Source organism: Vipera berus (genome assembly GCF_964194415.1).
Source record: "Vipera berus genome assembly, chromosome: 6".
NCBI lineage: Eukaryota > Metazoa > Chordata > Lepidosauria > Squamata > Viperidae > Vipera > Vipera berus.
This window is the reverse complement of record NC_138208.1, coordinates 11,733,094-11,746,916: the sequence shown is the minus strand read 5'-3', so window position 1 is coordinate 11,746,916 and position 13,823 is coordinate 11,733,094. Positions and strand designations below refer to the sequence as shown.

General features: G+C 47.3%; 1 protein-coding gene across 1 annotated transcript in view; it reads right to left on the bottom strand.

Annotated features, from left to right (window-relative positions):
* SEMA3A (semaphorin 3A) overlaps positions 1 to 3,817 on the bottom strand; it is a gene marked incomplete at both ends in the record, with an annotated part of 192,521 nt that extends 188,704 nt beyond the window's left edge. The window contains one exon of the mRNA XM_081331002.1: positions 3,703 to 3,817. Within this exon, the coding sequence (XP_081187128.1) occupies positions 3,703 to 3,817 (115 nt within the window). The remainder of the gene's footprint in view (positions 1 to 3,702) is intronic.
* Positions 3,818 to 13,823: the final 10,006 nt, after the last annotated feature.

Here is a 13,823-nt window from a genome sequence, read left to right as displayed (position 1 = left end):
AAGCAGAGAAGGATTTAACTTTTCACCAATCACTTTCAAAATTTATTCACAAAAATCCGCTTTCTAAACATAACTTGCAAAGTTGTCCTGTCAAAACCCACCATGTTGTGTTCAGCACATTAATCTGTTGCTCAATGTCTCTCAGTTAATATGCAGACTGCTGAGAGAGAGAGAGAGAGAGAGAGAGAGAGAGAGAGAGAGATGGAGAGACTGCTGGACTGGTTTTGCACAGAAAGTATTCACAGTATGAAGCATAAAAAGGTAAAGGTAAAGGTAAAGGTTCCCCCGCACATGCGTGCTAGTCGTTTCCAACTCTAGGGGCCGGTGCTCATCTCCATTTCAAAGCCGAAGAGCCAGCGCTTGTCCGAGGACGTCTCCGTGGTCATGTGGCCGGCATGACTAGATGCCAAAGGCGCACTGAACGCTGTTACCTTCCCACCGTAGTGGTCCCTATTTTTCTACTTGCATTTTTTTGTTACGTGCTTTCGAACTGCTAGGTTGGCAGAAGCTGGGACAAGTAACAGGCGCTCACTCTGTTATGCGGCACTCGGGATTCGACCCGCCAAACTGCTGACCATCTGATCGACAAGCTCAGCGACCTTCTCTTATCCCCCAAGAATTTGATATTTATGGCACTTTGACACTGCTTCCCTGGACACCCAGCCTAATCTTCCAATAACAAAATCAAGTTAACAGGATGTGATGGGCTAATCAAATCACTGTATGCTTAGTATTAGCTCCCAGATACCATCAGTGCCAAAGCATCTCTTGTGCTTTATCTCAACCTTCCCACACCAGGTGTGCTCCCAGACCAGTGCTATTACAAATCCCAGCTAGAGTTGGCCGTACTGATGAATACCACTCTCTTCCAGGAAGGACCCAAGGAAGTAGAATAATGTGCCTATTTTCTACTACCCTGTGTATACTTAAAGCTTTTGTTTGGGGACTTGATCAAGGGAACAGGTAGGGGCTGGGATCTTATTTGTCCTGTGACCGATTCAGAGTCAGGAGCTTGGGCAGATTCAACGCCAGCATGTATTAAGTAGACTTGTAACCCTGCCACCTTTGTTATCCTCACTCATAGGGGTACCCTCTACTCAACTGATAGTCATCCAGTTTTAATCTACCTCATAAGGATGTTAAGGGACGCGGTGGCTCAGTGGGTTAGGATGCTGAGCTCGTCGATCAGATGGTCGGCAGTTTGGCGGGTCGAATCCTGAGTGCCGCGTAACAGAGTGAGCGCCTGTTACTCGTCCCAGCTTCTGCCAACCTAGCAGTTCGAAAGCACATAAAAATGCAAGTAGAAAAATAGGGACCACTGCGGTGGGAAGGTAACAGTGTTCTGTGCACCTTTGGCGTCTAGTCATGCTGGCCACATGACCACGGAGACGTCCTCAGACAAGTGCTGGCTCTTCGGCTTTGAAACGGAGATGAGCACCAGCCCCTAGAGTTGGAAACGACTAGCACGCATGTGCAGGGGAACCTTTACCTTTACCTATAAGGATGTAATTAATAACGCGATAATAAGGAACACGTCACGTCCAGTTTATTTCACTTAAAACATTTTGTATGCTGCTTTTTTTTAAAGAACCACCTTGAAGTGGTTGAAAATAAAACCACGGCTGTTCAGACTTACAAGTCTGAAAATGGGAAATAAGTAAATCAGGTAACTGTATAATTGTAAACTATTTGGAGGAGCAAACCCAACTGGATGTAACACAACTGTTTAAACTGGAATTTGGTTATTAGCAGCAGACTGCACGTCTTCCAGCTGGATGTAAAAATGGATAAATATTAAAATAGAGCGGCAGAAGCAGGAATCCATCATAAAAAAAATCTTCATTAAAAAAATACAACAAAAACAAGTGCTACTGTGTTGGGCATCAAAACCGAGGTTAAATTGCAATAGAGCAATCCTGCGCCTAACCAGGAGCTGGTCCATTTTAAAGGAGACTTAATTCCAGATACTGGTGCATTCTTCCTGTATCCACTCACCTGAGAACTGCAGCCCATTCATCAGCCACTAAAAACTTTTGACAGAATTGCACCGCAGGAAAGTTCAGGACAGGAGGCAGCTTCTGATCAGCCCCGGCTCTTGGTAACAGATTGTTTTTAAATCAGCAACTTTAATCCCCTGTCTGTGTAATTGCATTTGAATAGGAACATTAACGCTAATTAGATCAGAAGCAATTAAGTATCTATTTAGAGGAACTTGGAAGAAGTCTGAACCTGATATTAGGCAGCAAAAGGTAACCTGCTTAATTCTTCATGCCTTTCTAGTCTATATTTAGCTGTCTCTCCGTGGCAGTTTTAATTACCATTCATTCTTCCAAAAAAAAAAAAACACCACACCAAAAAAACACTACAGGACGTCGTTTTACGCACAACCAGCTTCGCGGAGACGTTTGCGCGTAACAGGGCGACACACACCCGCCACACACACGCTTCTCAGTTCGAGCACAATCCACGCGCCTTCCTCCCCCCCCCCTCGTTCAGGCGCAACGCTTAGGTGCTTTTTGCCTTCTCACGAGCAGCCACGGCGCACTTTTGCACAACCGGGACTGCAACGTCGCCCCTTTGCCACCTTAAGAAATGCACCACGTCCACGGGCACAAGAGCCCCCAGGGAAAAGCCAACGGCGAAAGAATCGGAAAAGCAGCCACCCCCAGAAAACCTTCTCATCCGTTGCACCCCTAAGCAAAGAGACGCGAGCCCATATATCTGCTCCGTAGGACGACCCCACCCAGGCTTCCAGGTGCTATTAGAGGCGAGGGGGGCGGCGGCGGGGGGGGGCAGAGACAGCCAACATCGAGTCTTTTCTCTCCCGAGGAGGAAGGAGGGGCACAAGTGGGTGTGCCCCGAGCGGGGAACTTGTGCAACGCTGCCGCCGCTGCCGCCGCGTCAAGTTGACTGCAGGCGGTAGCCCCTTCCCCTCCTTTCCTCTCCCCTCCCCCCGCCTGCCCCCTCCCCGCGCTTTCAACTTCGGCGTTAATTCAGAGCCCCGCGCCGCTCAGACAAAAGTTGGGAGAGCGCAGGGCCCCCGCCTCTCCCGCTTGCTTTTCCCCCGGGATTCGGTGGGGGGTGGGGGGTGGGGGGGTGTCCATCGCTTCTCTTTGGCCCCCCGACTCAAGGCTGCCGCCCTTTCGATAGGCACCCTTCCCCACGAACTCTTCCCACGCTTTGCAACAATGAATCAGGACACCCACGGAGACCGGGGGGGTGGGGTGGGGTGGGGGGGGTGGGGGCAAGAGACAGAGGAGCGCCCTTCGCAGCAGCGGGGCAGGGGGCGGACGGAGCAGTAAGGACAAAAGAGCAGAGACGCCCTTCCTCCCGGTAGCTTCCTTTTTTTTTTGGTCCCGTGTTTCCAACCACCGGCCTCACCTGGTGGTCTCCCATCCCAAGGCTAACCAACTCCCACCCTGCTCGGTTGCCGGGAGCGGGCGAGCTCGGCCAGGTGCGGGAAGCAGCACGGAGTTACTTCGGCCGGCAGGCGAGATTCCCCCCCCCCCGAGACGCGCGGGGATGCCCGGGCGAAAACTCCTTTGTCTGCCCAGGGTGCGCGCTGCCAGCCGTCTCCAGGCAGCCCCCCCCCCACACACACACCGCCAGCCGGTCTCGCAAAGAGCCCCGAGGGAAGCCCCTCCGCGGGAAAGGGAGAGGGCCGGGGAGGGGAGAGGGGGGGGGGGCGGACACGGGGCTTACCTTTGTAGGATAATTTCAGCCGCGGCACGTTCCTCTTGGCCGGCTGGCCGCGCTCCCTCCCGGCCAGCATTAAGAGACCCACCAGCAGCGAGGCCGCCTGGGCACCCAAGCCCATGGTGAGGCGGAGGCTGCTGTCCGTCGTTCCGGGGCCGAAAGCCGGCTCTCCCGCGGCCGCCGGGAAGTTCTGCCACGAGCCCGGTAAGGCGGGCAGGGAACAGGTGAGCCGGCCAGGAGAGCGCAAGAGCTCCGGAGCGCGGAAAGAAGGAGGCGCGCTCAAGTCCGGACCATCCTCGCCGCCGTCCGCCTTCCAAGCAGTTCCCGGAGGAGGGAAGATTCAGCGCCCTGCCCGGAGGGGCTCCGGCCCGTCTCCTGCCCCGCGCCGGGGGTCGAGCGGAGCGGGGGGCGCCGTGTCGGAAGGCAAGGAGCCGCTCGGGGGTCGAGCGGGGGATGGAGCGGCGCTGCGCCCTTCCTCGCTCGCTCGCTCGCTCGTTCGTTCGTTCGCTCCGGCTCGCCTCTCCGTCGGGGCTCGGCTCGGCGGGCGCTCGCGGCGCAAACCGGTCGCCTCCTCCTCCTCCTTCTTCTTCTCCTCCTCCTCCTCCTCTTCCTCCTCTCCGGCTTCGGCTGCAGCCCCGCGGAGAGCCAGACGAGAGGAAGCAGCGGAGTTTTGTTTTTTTGTTTTTTCCCCCGCCTCGCTCTCGCCCCTTCCCCGCGCTTCCTCCCGGCTCCTGCAGCCCCGCTCTCGGCTGGCTAGGGCGGCGGGCGGAGCGCAGCCCCTCGGCTCCTTCCCCGGCTGTCACCGAGCAGATGCCGAGCGCAGCTGGCAGAGTCGAGCAGGCACCGCGCGCGGAGAGGCAGGCGGGCACCTCTGCGGTGGGTGGACCGGCGGGGCCCCGGCCTTGCTCTGCCCTCCTTCTCCCCTCCTCCCGCCCCGTAGTCTTCTCCTCTTTAAAACGGTGGGGGCATTCTCTCTTTTAAATACCAGAATCGCCTTTCCATTGCCTGTCTATCTATCTATCTATCTATCTATCTATCTATCTATCTATCTATCTATCTATCTATCTATCTATCTATCTATCTATCTATCTATCTCTCATCGCACAAGACTTAAAGGAGGCTACAAACTCTAGCAGGGACAGTCGCCCGCTCCATTTCTGAAGTCTCAACCAGCCTTCCTGGCAAAAAGTCCCATCAAGGCACAGAGACGAATCCAGGCGGTCTCACAAGTTGGACAGGAAAATCTCCAAGTTCTTCCCCTGCCCGGTTAAAGTCCTCCCACCCACCACCCCCACCCCCACCCTTGGCTCCAAGAGGCAAAAGCAGAGCCAATAGACGTTTCAATGCAGAGCACACTTGCACACCCAGAGGCGCGGGAAGAAGCGCTGGTGATTTCGCTGGATTTTGGTTGCTGAGAGTGTGAACTGTGATTTACTAGCCCAACGTGGCTTTTTTTTTTTTTTTGCAACCTGGTGCGGTTGAGACAAGCCTCATTGCTCCAATGGGAAGTGCTGGGGTGGGGAAAATTCTTGTTTTCCTTGAGTACTTTTTATTTTATAAGACAAGAGTTGTGTTAATGTACCACCACCACCACCACCACCACCACCACCACAACAACAACAACAACAAAACAAAAACAAAAAGGGTAGCACCATTCTCTTTGAATGTAAGGCAGAAGCTGATGCCTTTTCATGACACTTACTGGGCTGTTTAGGGACTCCGGATTCTCATTTGCACAGCTGTGTTGCCCTCCTCTCACACTAGGTGGCAGCACTGAGCTGCTTCCCCTGGACTCAGAAAGGAAGAAGAGTTAGGTGTGGTTAGCACGTGGATGGGGGGCCACCAGGAAATCTCACAGCTGAAGTCTAGATGTCAAAAAGAAGTCGGCAACGTCTAATTCAGTGTTTCTTAATCTTGGTAACATCAACCAGCCAAGCTGGGGAATTCTGGAAGTTGAAGTCCACACAGCTTAAAAGCTGCCCAAATTGAGAAACTCTGCCTGAGGGACTTGTGGAAAGAAGCCACCTGGTCCCAGGGAAAAAAGAAAAAGCCTCGGGTCTAATGCAGAATATTCTGTTTTTGGATTCCCAGTTTTTCTAAATGATACACAGCGATATCAGGTATGCAAAAATCCCATTTTTTCTAAGCATCTTTGTTGTTCCCAAAGCTGCGTATGTTTTAGTCTAGTTATGTAGGGATTCATTCGTTACAAGGTTACTAGGTGAATAAGCAGGCAATTTCTCTTGATTTAAAACAACTTTTTTTCAACTTCCCTTCTCAAGGTTGCAAAGCTGTACAAACAGTTTGCTTTTTTTTCTTAAAGAAAAGCCTACACAACAATGAGAATATTGCAACCAGGCTATAAACAAGCTTGGCAATCCACCCTGGTCCAGCTTTAGAAAGAGGCAAATATTGAAGCCCACAAGTCTTAAAGTTGCCAAGTTTGAAGACCCCTGTTCTAAGCATATAAACCGGAGTCTTGGGGAAAGACTGCATAATTACCCACTAAGGTTGATTTGGCTCCAGGTTTTCGTTGTTTGTAATGTTTTAATTGGTTTAGTTTTATGGTTTTAATATGTTTTTATAGTTCTTTTAATTTTTTTGATAGGAAGCCCCACAAAGTTGGTTGAAAGATGGCTGGGTATATAGGTGTTTTGAATGAAAGAAAGAAAGAAAGAAAGAAGAAGGAAGGAAGGAAGGAAGGAAGGAAGGAAGAAAGGAAGAAAGAAAGAAAGAAAGAAAGAAAGAAAGAAAGAAAGAAAGAAAGAAAGAAAGAAAGAAAGAAAGAAAGAAAGAAACTCGGCCCCTGCAGCAAACTTTAAAAAGACTGTGATCACATGACATGGTGCCATCTTGATGTGTTTTTTTTTCTCTTTTATATCCTCTTCCTGCAAACCCCTTTCCTGAGTCCACAGATAAGGAGGACCTTTTCCAGTCTTGACAGCTGAGATTCTCCCCCTGCAGATGTGTTATTCCTCACATTTGGCCTTTAGGTTTACAAAATTCTGCATTGTGTTGCCTTGCTGGACTGGGGTTTGCTTTGATAAAGTGACAGGATGTAACAAACGGGATGCCTCATAAAGTACAGGAGAAGTGAGAATTGGCAGATATTTCAGATCCTACCAAATACTAGAATTCCGCCTTTTCTCTCTTCAAAGATACTTATGAGAGATGTTTAATGCTTTAAATTTATAAGATGGTTGATTCTTGGGTAAAAAAAAACAACAACACTGGCATCCACATGTTAAAATTAAATCCCGTTATCAAACTCTTTCTACACTCTGTCAGGCTGGAAAATACTTTGAATATGGAAGACATATGTAAGGCCAAATATTAGGGCAAATTTGGGTACCAAAAAAAAATATGAAGTCAGTTCCTGGTGACTTTTTGGACATACTCATAATAAGCCATTAAAGGAGAGATGATGATGGTGATGATGATAATCAATGATGATCAATGATGATAATGGTGATGATGATGATATGTCCTGCCCAAGCACGGTACAGTGACAGGAGGCATCTGCCTACATTAATAAAGGAGAATATTTGTAGCTCAGGGTTCAAATGAGGGGGTCCTTGGTGCTGGTTTTCTTGCAGACGTTAATCTGCATATTATCATCAGTGTTAGTCTAGTTCTGATGAGGTTACCTTGTTTGGGTCATGAAATGTCTGCAAGAAAACCACCAAGCTCAGAGAGCACCAAGGACCCCTCAGACATCCTGTGTCCTGAGGTGAATCCACAACTGCTGTCACTTCTTATCTGACACACTCAGCAGCTCCATTGACGGATGTCGCTGTTGAAGAAACAAGATCCATGGTGAGTCCAAACATGTTAGTTTTGGCCATGCCCAGCGTTGTTATCCTTCGGGGCTTTGGTGCTCATTCTGGAGCCAGGGATTAGTCCTGGTAAATGACCGGAGAATCTGCCTCTTTCTTTCTCATGGATGCATGCAGGCCTTTCTCGAGGGAGCCACACAGAAATGATTTGCAAAGGTGGCCCAGCGGATTACACTTTTGTGTTGGGATGCAATGCAAGCTGGCCCACAGTTGGACCCCAGCCCAAAGCATCTTTTTTCTGCACGCTGCCAAGGCCTCTGGTTTTGGCTGCAATCCTAAATCATTGAAATAAAACCTAGCATCCCGTCAGCCTTCCAAGAAAGTCAAACGGAGCTTTCAGTCCATTGTGACTACAGCTTCTCCGTTCATTGGGGGACAGAAGAATTTAACTCATTGAAAAAGGACTCTGGAGCAACTTCAATTGCAGAGTTGCTCAAGCACAAAGGATTTTCTCCCTAACTTGTATCCTAATGGCCTGCCAGTTATCTCTCATTATCTTCTTTGGGGTGTGTGTGTGAGGATTTATGGGTGTTGCCACCAAGCAACGTACCACTGATTTTGGCTAATCTCAGACAGCTAAGCAGGATCAGGCGTGTTTAGCAGACCAACAGACATTCAGGTCCCTAGAGTAGATTGGGAAGTCAAGACCGAGAAACCAAGAATGGGAAACCATTGCCAAGAAACTAGAATGAGCTGACTGCGAAGCCATGGGTAGTAAGCCTGACTTCAAGAAGACTTCAGCTTTCGGTCCAATGGAAGTTGAAGACACCAAGTTAGGGAAGAATTTCTTAGACTGGACCTAACACACTTGGATACTTGGCGTCATTAGCAACAAGGTAATTCTATTTACCACCTTTTTCATTTTTGTTCTTCTTCCTTTCAAAAGGATGAAGGTTTTGTGTGTGTGTGTGTGTGTGTGTGTTTTAAACATAGGCCTTCCTTGAGAAAGGAATAACCTAAACCAGGGGTCCCCAACTCCCGGTCCATGAACCAGTACCCGGCCGTGGCATGCCAACAACCGATCTGCACAAACAAGCAAAGCCCCATCCATGGGATGCAGGCAGCACACACAACCACGCACCCTCCGGTCCGTGGAAAACCACTCTCCACAGAACCAGTCCCTGGTGCCCAAAAGGTTGGGGACCTCTGTCCTAAACCACATCTGAAAGAAAAGGGTGCAGCAGAGTACTTGATAAGAAAGCATCAGTGCTTTTCGTGTGATTTCAGAACTTTCCTTGGTTTTTTTTCGAGCAGTAATAACGGGGGCTCAGAGGAGTTTGTCCATCATTTGGGATGTCAGTGGACATCCTGCCTGGTTTCCAAAGTACCTGTGGAGCCAGCTTGAAGCCCACTGTTTGAGAGCACCCCAAATCATTTCAAAGATTTAATCTCCTGGTAAACTTTCCTACTGTTTCATACGGTAGGTTGCTGTTACCATACTTGTGCTGTCCGTGACCGAGTTAAGCATGGAGAAACTGTCTAAAACCACCCACTAGGTTCCTGGGGGAGGTAGCATGTGAAGTGGGATTCCCCCCCCCCACTATACTAGCTTAGCAAAGATTGCAATAAAGGTAAAGGTAAAGGTTCCCCCGCACAGGCGTGCTAGTCGTTTCCAACTCTAGGGGCCGGTGCTCATCTCCGTTTCAAAGCCGAAGAGCCAGCGTTTGTCTGAGGACGTCTCCGTGGTCATGTGGCCGGCATGACTAGATGCCAAAGGTGCACGGAACGCTGTTATCTTCCCACCGTAGTGGTCCCTATTTTTCTATTTGCATTTTTACGTGCTTTCGAACTGCTAGGTTGGCAGAAGCTGGGACGAGTAACAGGCGCTCACTCTGTTACATGGCAGTCGGGATTCGACCCGCCAAACTTCCAATCTTCTGATCGACAAGCTCAGTGTCCTAACCCACTGAGCCACTGTGTCCCCTAAGATTGCAATATAAATAGTCAAATTCTATGTAGGATTGAAGGCCCTAGTTGTGATCCAAACTTTACATACATCTTGGTTCATTTAAACATTCCTTAACAAATGAAACATAGGAGTTCCTTGGATAAACATATCTCCCTTCTTCCCACACATTCAAAGAGGTCATATCTCACCTTGCAAACAAGTTACTACCTTCTTGCAATAATTTGACCTTCCATAGGACACAATATTGAAAAGGGAGAGTGGATAGGAAGCTTTATTGTGTCATCTGGACACAATTTTTATCCAGTTTCAGCAACCAGACAAGTAGCTTGTAAGTAGCCTCAGCTCATAATCCTGATGGTTCAAAACAACGTCTTCGAAATATATTGAATGAACCAATATCAACGATGGAAATGACAGAAGCTATAAAAAGGCAAAACAACGTATGCCGAACAATTCTTTTTTATTGTTTTTCTCCCCCTCCCCTCCCCAAGCCAATGGATTTGAGTTCAGAATTGTTTTTTAAAAGAAGAGTTTGGAATTCCTTTTAAAAATGAATGGTTTAGACTTTTCTTGGTCGAAGTCTCTGTTTTCAGAGGGCAACCGTTTCTTAAGAGTCCCCTGTCTGTGAGACGAGGCAAAAAGATAGAAGACACTTTGGTGATTTAATGAAGTGGAATAAGCTCAGCATTTTAATGACTGAGGCTTGTCAAAAGAGAAAGAAATCCTCACTATATTTAGCTTTAAATAATTTAGACCACAGGGGGGCAGAAAGTTTCCTCTCTTCCGCCCCACATCAGTACTTGAGCAGATGCTTGGCATTCAAACCTAGATAAGGAACCCTTGGTTGCAAAGTGTTTCCTAAGGTGATGTTCAGTGAAGGGCAGAGAGGAGAAGCCTTGCTTGGGTCAGAAAATTGCCCTTTCCACTGATAACGCAGAACAAAAAAAAATGTGTGGGATGAAGGCCCACGGAGCAGAGCCCAGAGCTGAGTTTGCCTGCCTTTAGGTAAGATGGATATTGGCAAGTTGAAATTCATGCCAGCTAAAGTCTGCTCCAGCTGTGGTACCAGCACTGAAACCAGGACTTTTTTTTTCATAGATCGCTCAGAACGGAGTTCCGGCACCTTTTTTGGATGGAACCTTGTAGGGTAGTCAAGGCAGGTTGTATGACATGTGTGAGTTCCGGCACCTTTTTCTTCTACAAAAAAAGCACTGACTGAAACAATGAATGCCATCTTTGTTTTGCCTCTGAAAATAAAGAGCTGGGTAAAGCCTCTTGAGGAGTTTTGGAAGGGTCCTCCAGGAAGACGGCATCTTTGTCTTTGAAATATGAACACATCAATGCCTATGGATTATTTAACGGAATGGATGGTCCAACTCCTCTTTCCCCTTCCTGGGAATAGACAAGCTTACTGATTTTCATTAGGACAGGGGATGAAAAGTTAATCCCTTCCCTTCTCTGCTGTGGATCCAAACCCCACCTCGCCCCACCCCCGGGAAGAAAGTCTCCATTAGCATCAAGATCAGCTTGACAGTCGGATTTGGGGGAAGGGCATTTTGGAAGAAACGTTGCTAAACTGTACCCCCCCCCCCGTGAGAATCCCTCCCTCTTGTGCCCCTGCTCTTATTAGAAACTAGAAAACAGAAGTCCCGATGGCTGGTGATGTCTGTTGTCCCTTCAGGATCCCTCTTTCCCAAATCCTGCCTCAGCTTTCAGAAGCTGTTTTGTTTCAGAGAGCAAGAAATTTAGTTCCCAGTTTCCCAAATATTTCTTTTCTTTGTTTTAAATACTGGGGAAGATGGAGAATCACCACCGGGTGTGGAACCCATCACAGTGTGACAAGCGTTTAAGATGCTGGTCTGGAAACCCGGAGCTGTGAGTTCTAGTCCTGCTTTAGCCATGAAAGCGGGGTAGGTGACTGGACAGTCCTTCTCTCTCAGGCCAACACACCCCACAGGGTTGTTGTGGGGAAAAAGAGGAGTGGGAGGGAGTATTAGATATGTTTGATGCCTTGTGTTGCATGTAAAGTAATAAAGGCAGGATAAAAATCTAATTAAATCCTCAATGTTGTTTCTGAATGAAATCCAGTTGCTGGGCTGACAGAATATTTGGAACCACAGGCTGGATTTGCACAACATCCCGAGACAGACACGGAGAAAGACCTGTATAAAATTTAAGCTGAGCCAGTTAAGCAAACTAATCGGCTACATTTTTCATTAAGCAGGGGTTAAGCACGTTGGTCAAGAGGATTGCGAAGAAGAATCGAGGAAATGGCTGTGGAGGGTCTGTAGCAAAGATCCTTCCATCTCTTCTCTAGTCTGAGGATCCCAGCCCAACAGCTGTTAACTTTGTGCCTCTCTTCCCCTCCCCATCTTCAGCTGGTCTCGGACTTCTTCATGAGGATCTTGAGAAATTCGGCAGAAAAATTATATAACAGCTTGTTATATAAGTTACTACACTTGCTTTCTGTAGCTAATCTCTTTCCTAGGCGCGATGGAGAGGGAGAACAATCTGTTTAATGGGGCCTTCTCTGGTGTGGAATACTTGGAAGATTGGTTCGAACGCTTTAGTTGCGTGTGTTTGGGTATTTGTGTATGGGGGGGCACGGGAGTGTGCAAACGAAAATGAGCTAAAGGCAGGTAATTGGTATAAATCAATCTGAGCCTGTCAAACTGATCATTACCCAACTGAGGTGAGGGAACCTGGTGGAAACAGGTGTGGGGAGTAAAGGGGGACTGTTCAGGAAAATTGTTCAGAGCAAACTTTTAATAATTTAGGTTTTCTTGAGCCAGTTTAAATTAAAAATGCGTAGGCTGTCAGTGTGAGCTGGGTCATTTAAAAAAAAACCTTATAGCAGGGGTCTTCAGACTTGGCCCTTTTATGACTTGTGGACTTCAACTCCCAGAATTCCTCAGCCAGCATGCCTGGCTGAGGAATTCTGGGAGATGAAGTCCACAAGTCATAAAAGGGCCAAGCTTGAAGACCCCTGCACTATAGACTGAAATGATAACACTGTAGATATTTTCATCTTTGCCTATCTCTTTATCAGAAGTTTTTTGGTTTTTTTTAGAAAAAATATTCCTCTGTGCTGAACAGTTTCTGTAACAAATTGGAAAAAAAAAAGAGACTTCTGCTCCTTTGTCTCCAAACAGCCTGTGAAATGGAAGTTTTCAAGTTAAACCGAGACAAAAGGATGAAAAGTCTCTTTTCAGAAAAGTTATGTAACAGCAAGGAGAACAGATGGAGGGCCTGAATTAGTCATAAAATGACAACGACTAAAAGGAAAGATAAACTTTGTGTCAAAGCAGTTGTGTAGTGTTTTACAATTAGACTAGGAAAAAAGGTAGCAACAAGGCTACAACTTGGTACCTAACATCGTCATCAACAGGAGAACAGAAAACCTAATTCTCGGGGCTTTGATGCCAATGAGAATCACAGCTGAATAGATTTCACGTTTAAAAGATCAAAACATCTGAGGAGGCATTTAAAGAACAGCTTATTATTTCCATCTTTAGTATTGACTTCTTGGGGTTGAGGCTTTGGCTTCCAAGGTGTACAGATACTCCAGAGAACTTCAGATTGAACGATCTACCCATCAGCAATGCCATGAAGCATCTGGTGTTTTTTTTCCCCCATGGAAGCCAAAAATGGGGATCTGCAGCCCAATATGTTTGGTTTAAGGGACCAGGAATGTCCACAAAGAGAAGATCAAACATGTCTAGATGGTGGCCACAGTCATGTGACTAAAGCTTTGTCTTTTAAAAAATATAGATTACAATACAGCTGCAAAAGAGTAGGGCTTGGTTCACATCTGGATATTTTTGACTTCTACAACACTCCTAATTGGCTCTGTGTAGGGCTACTAAGTGCTACCAAGACTTTATAACAGCATCTGGAATATTGAGACTGTTCATTTCAGGAAAGAGCCTGAAGAACTCAAAGTGATCCAGGAAAGGGCAACTTAGGTGGCATATAATTGGGGAACTGAATTCTAGAAGAAACAATGAGATGTGCATGATGAAAAGTAGAGAAGATTTAAGATGGATGACAAGGGTTATTTTCAAAGTTCAGAAGGACTGCCGTGGAAAAGAAACAGCCTCAGTCTGAAACTGTTGTCCCTGGCTAGAGAAGAGCATGGGCAGAATTATCAAGGAAACAGAGTTTGGGGAATCATTAGGAAACAATTTCTAGGAATAAAAGCTATCCGGGGTAGAGATGATTCAGAATATCTGTAGAATTGTCCGGATGTGGGTGAAGTATAGTTCCTAGATAACATTCTCCTAACCTTGGTGGAGTCCTTGTTGTTGAGTTGAGAGAACTTAGGGAGGAATCTCACAGACCTTTTAAGCATCTAAAATTGTTGCTTTGTTTCTTTTCCTGTT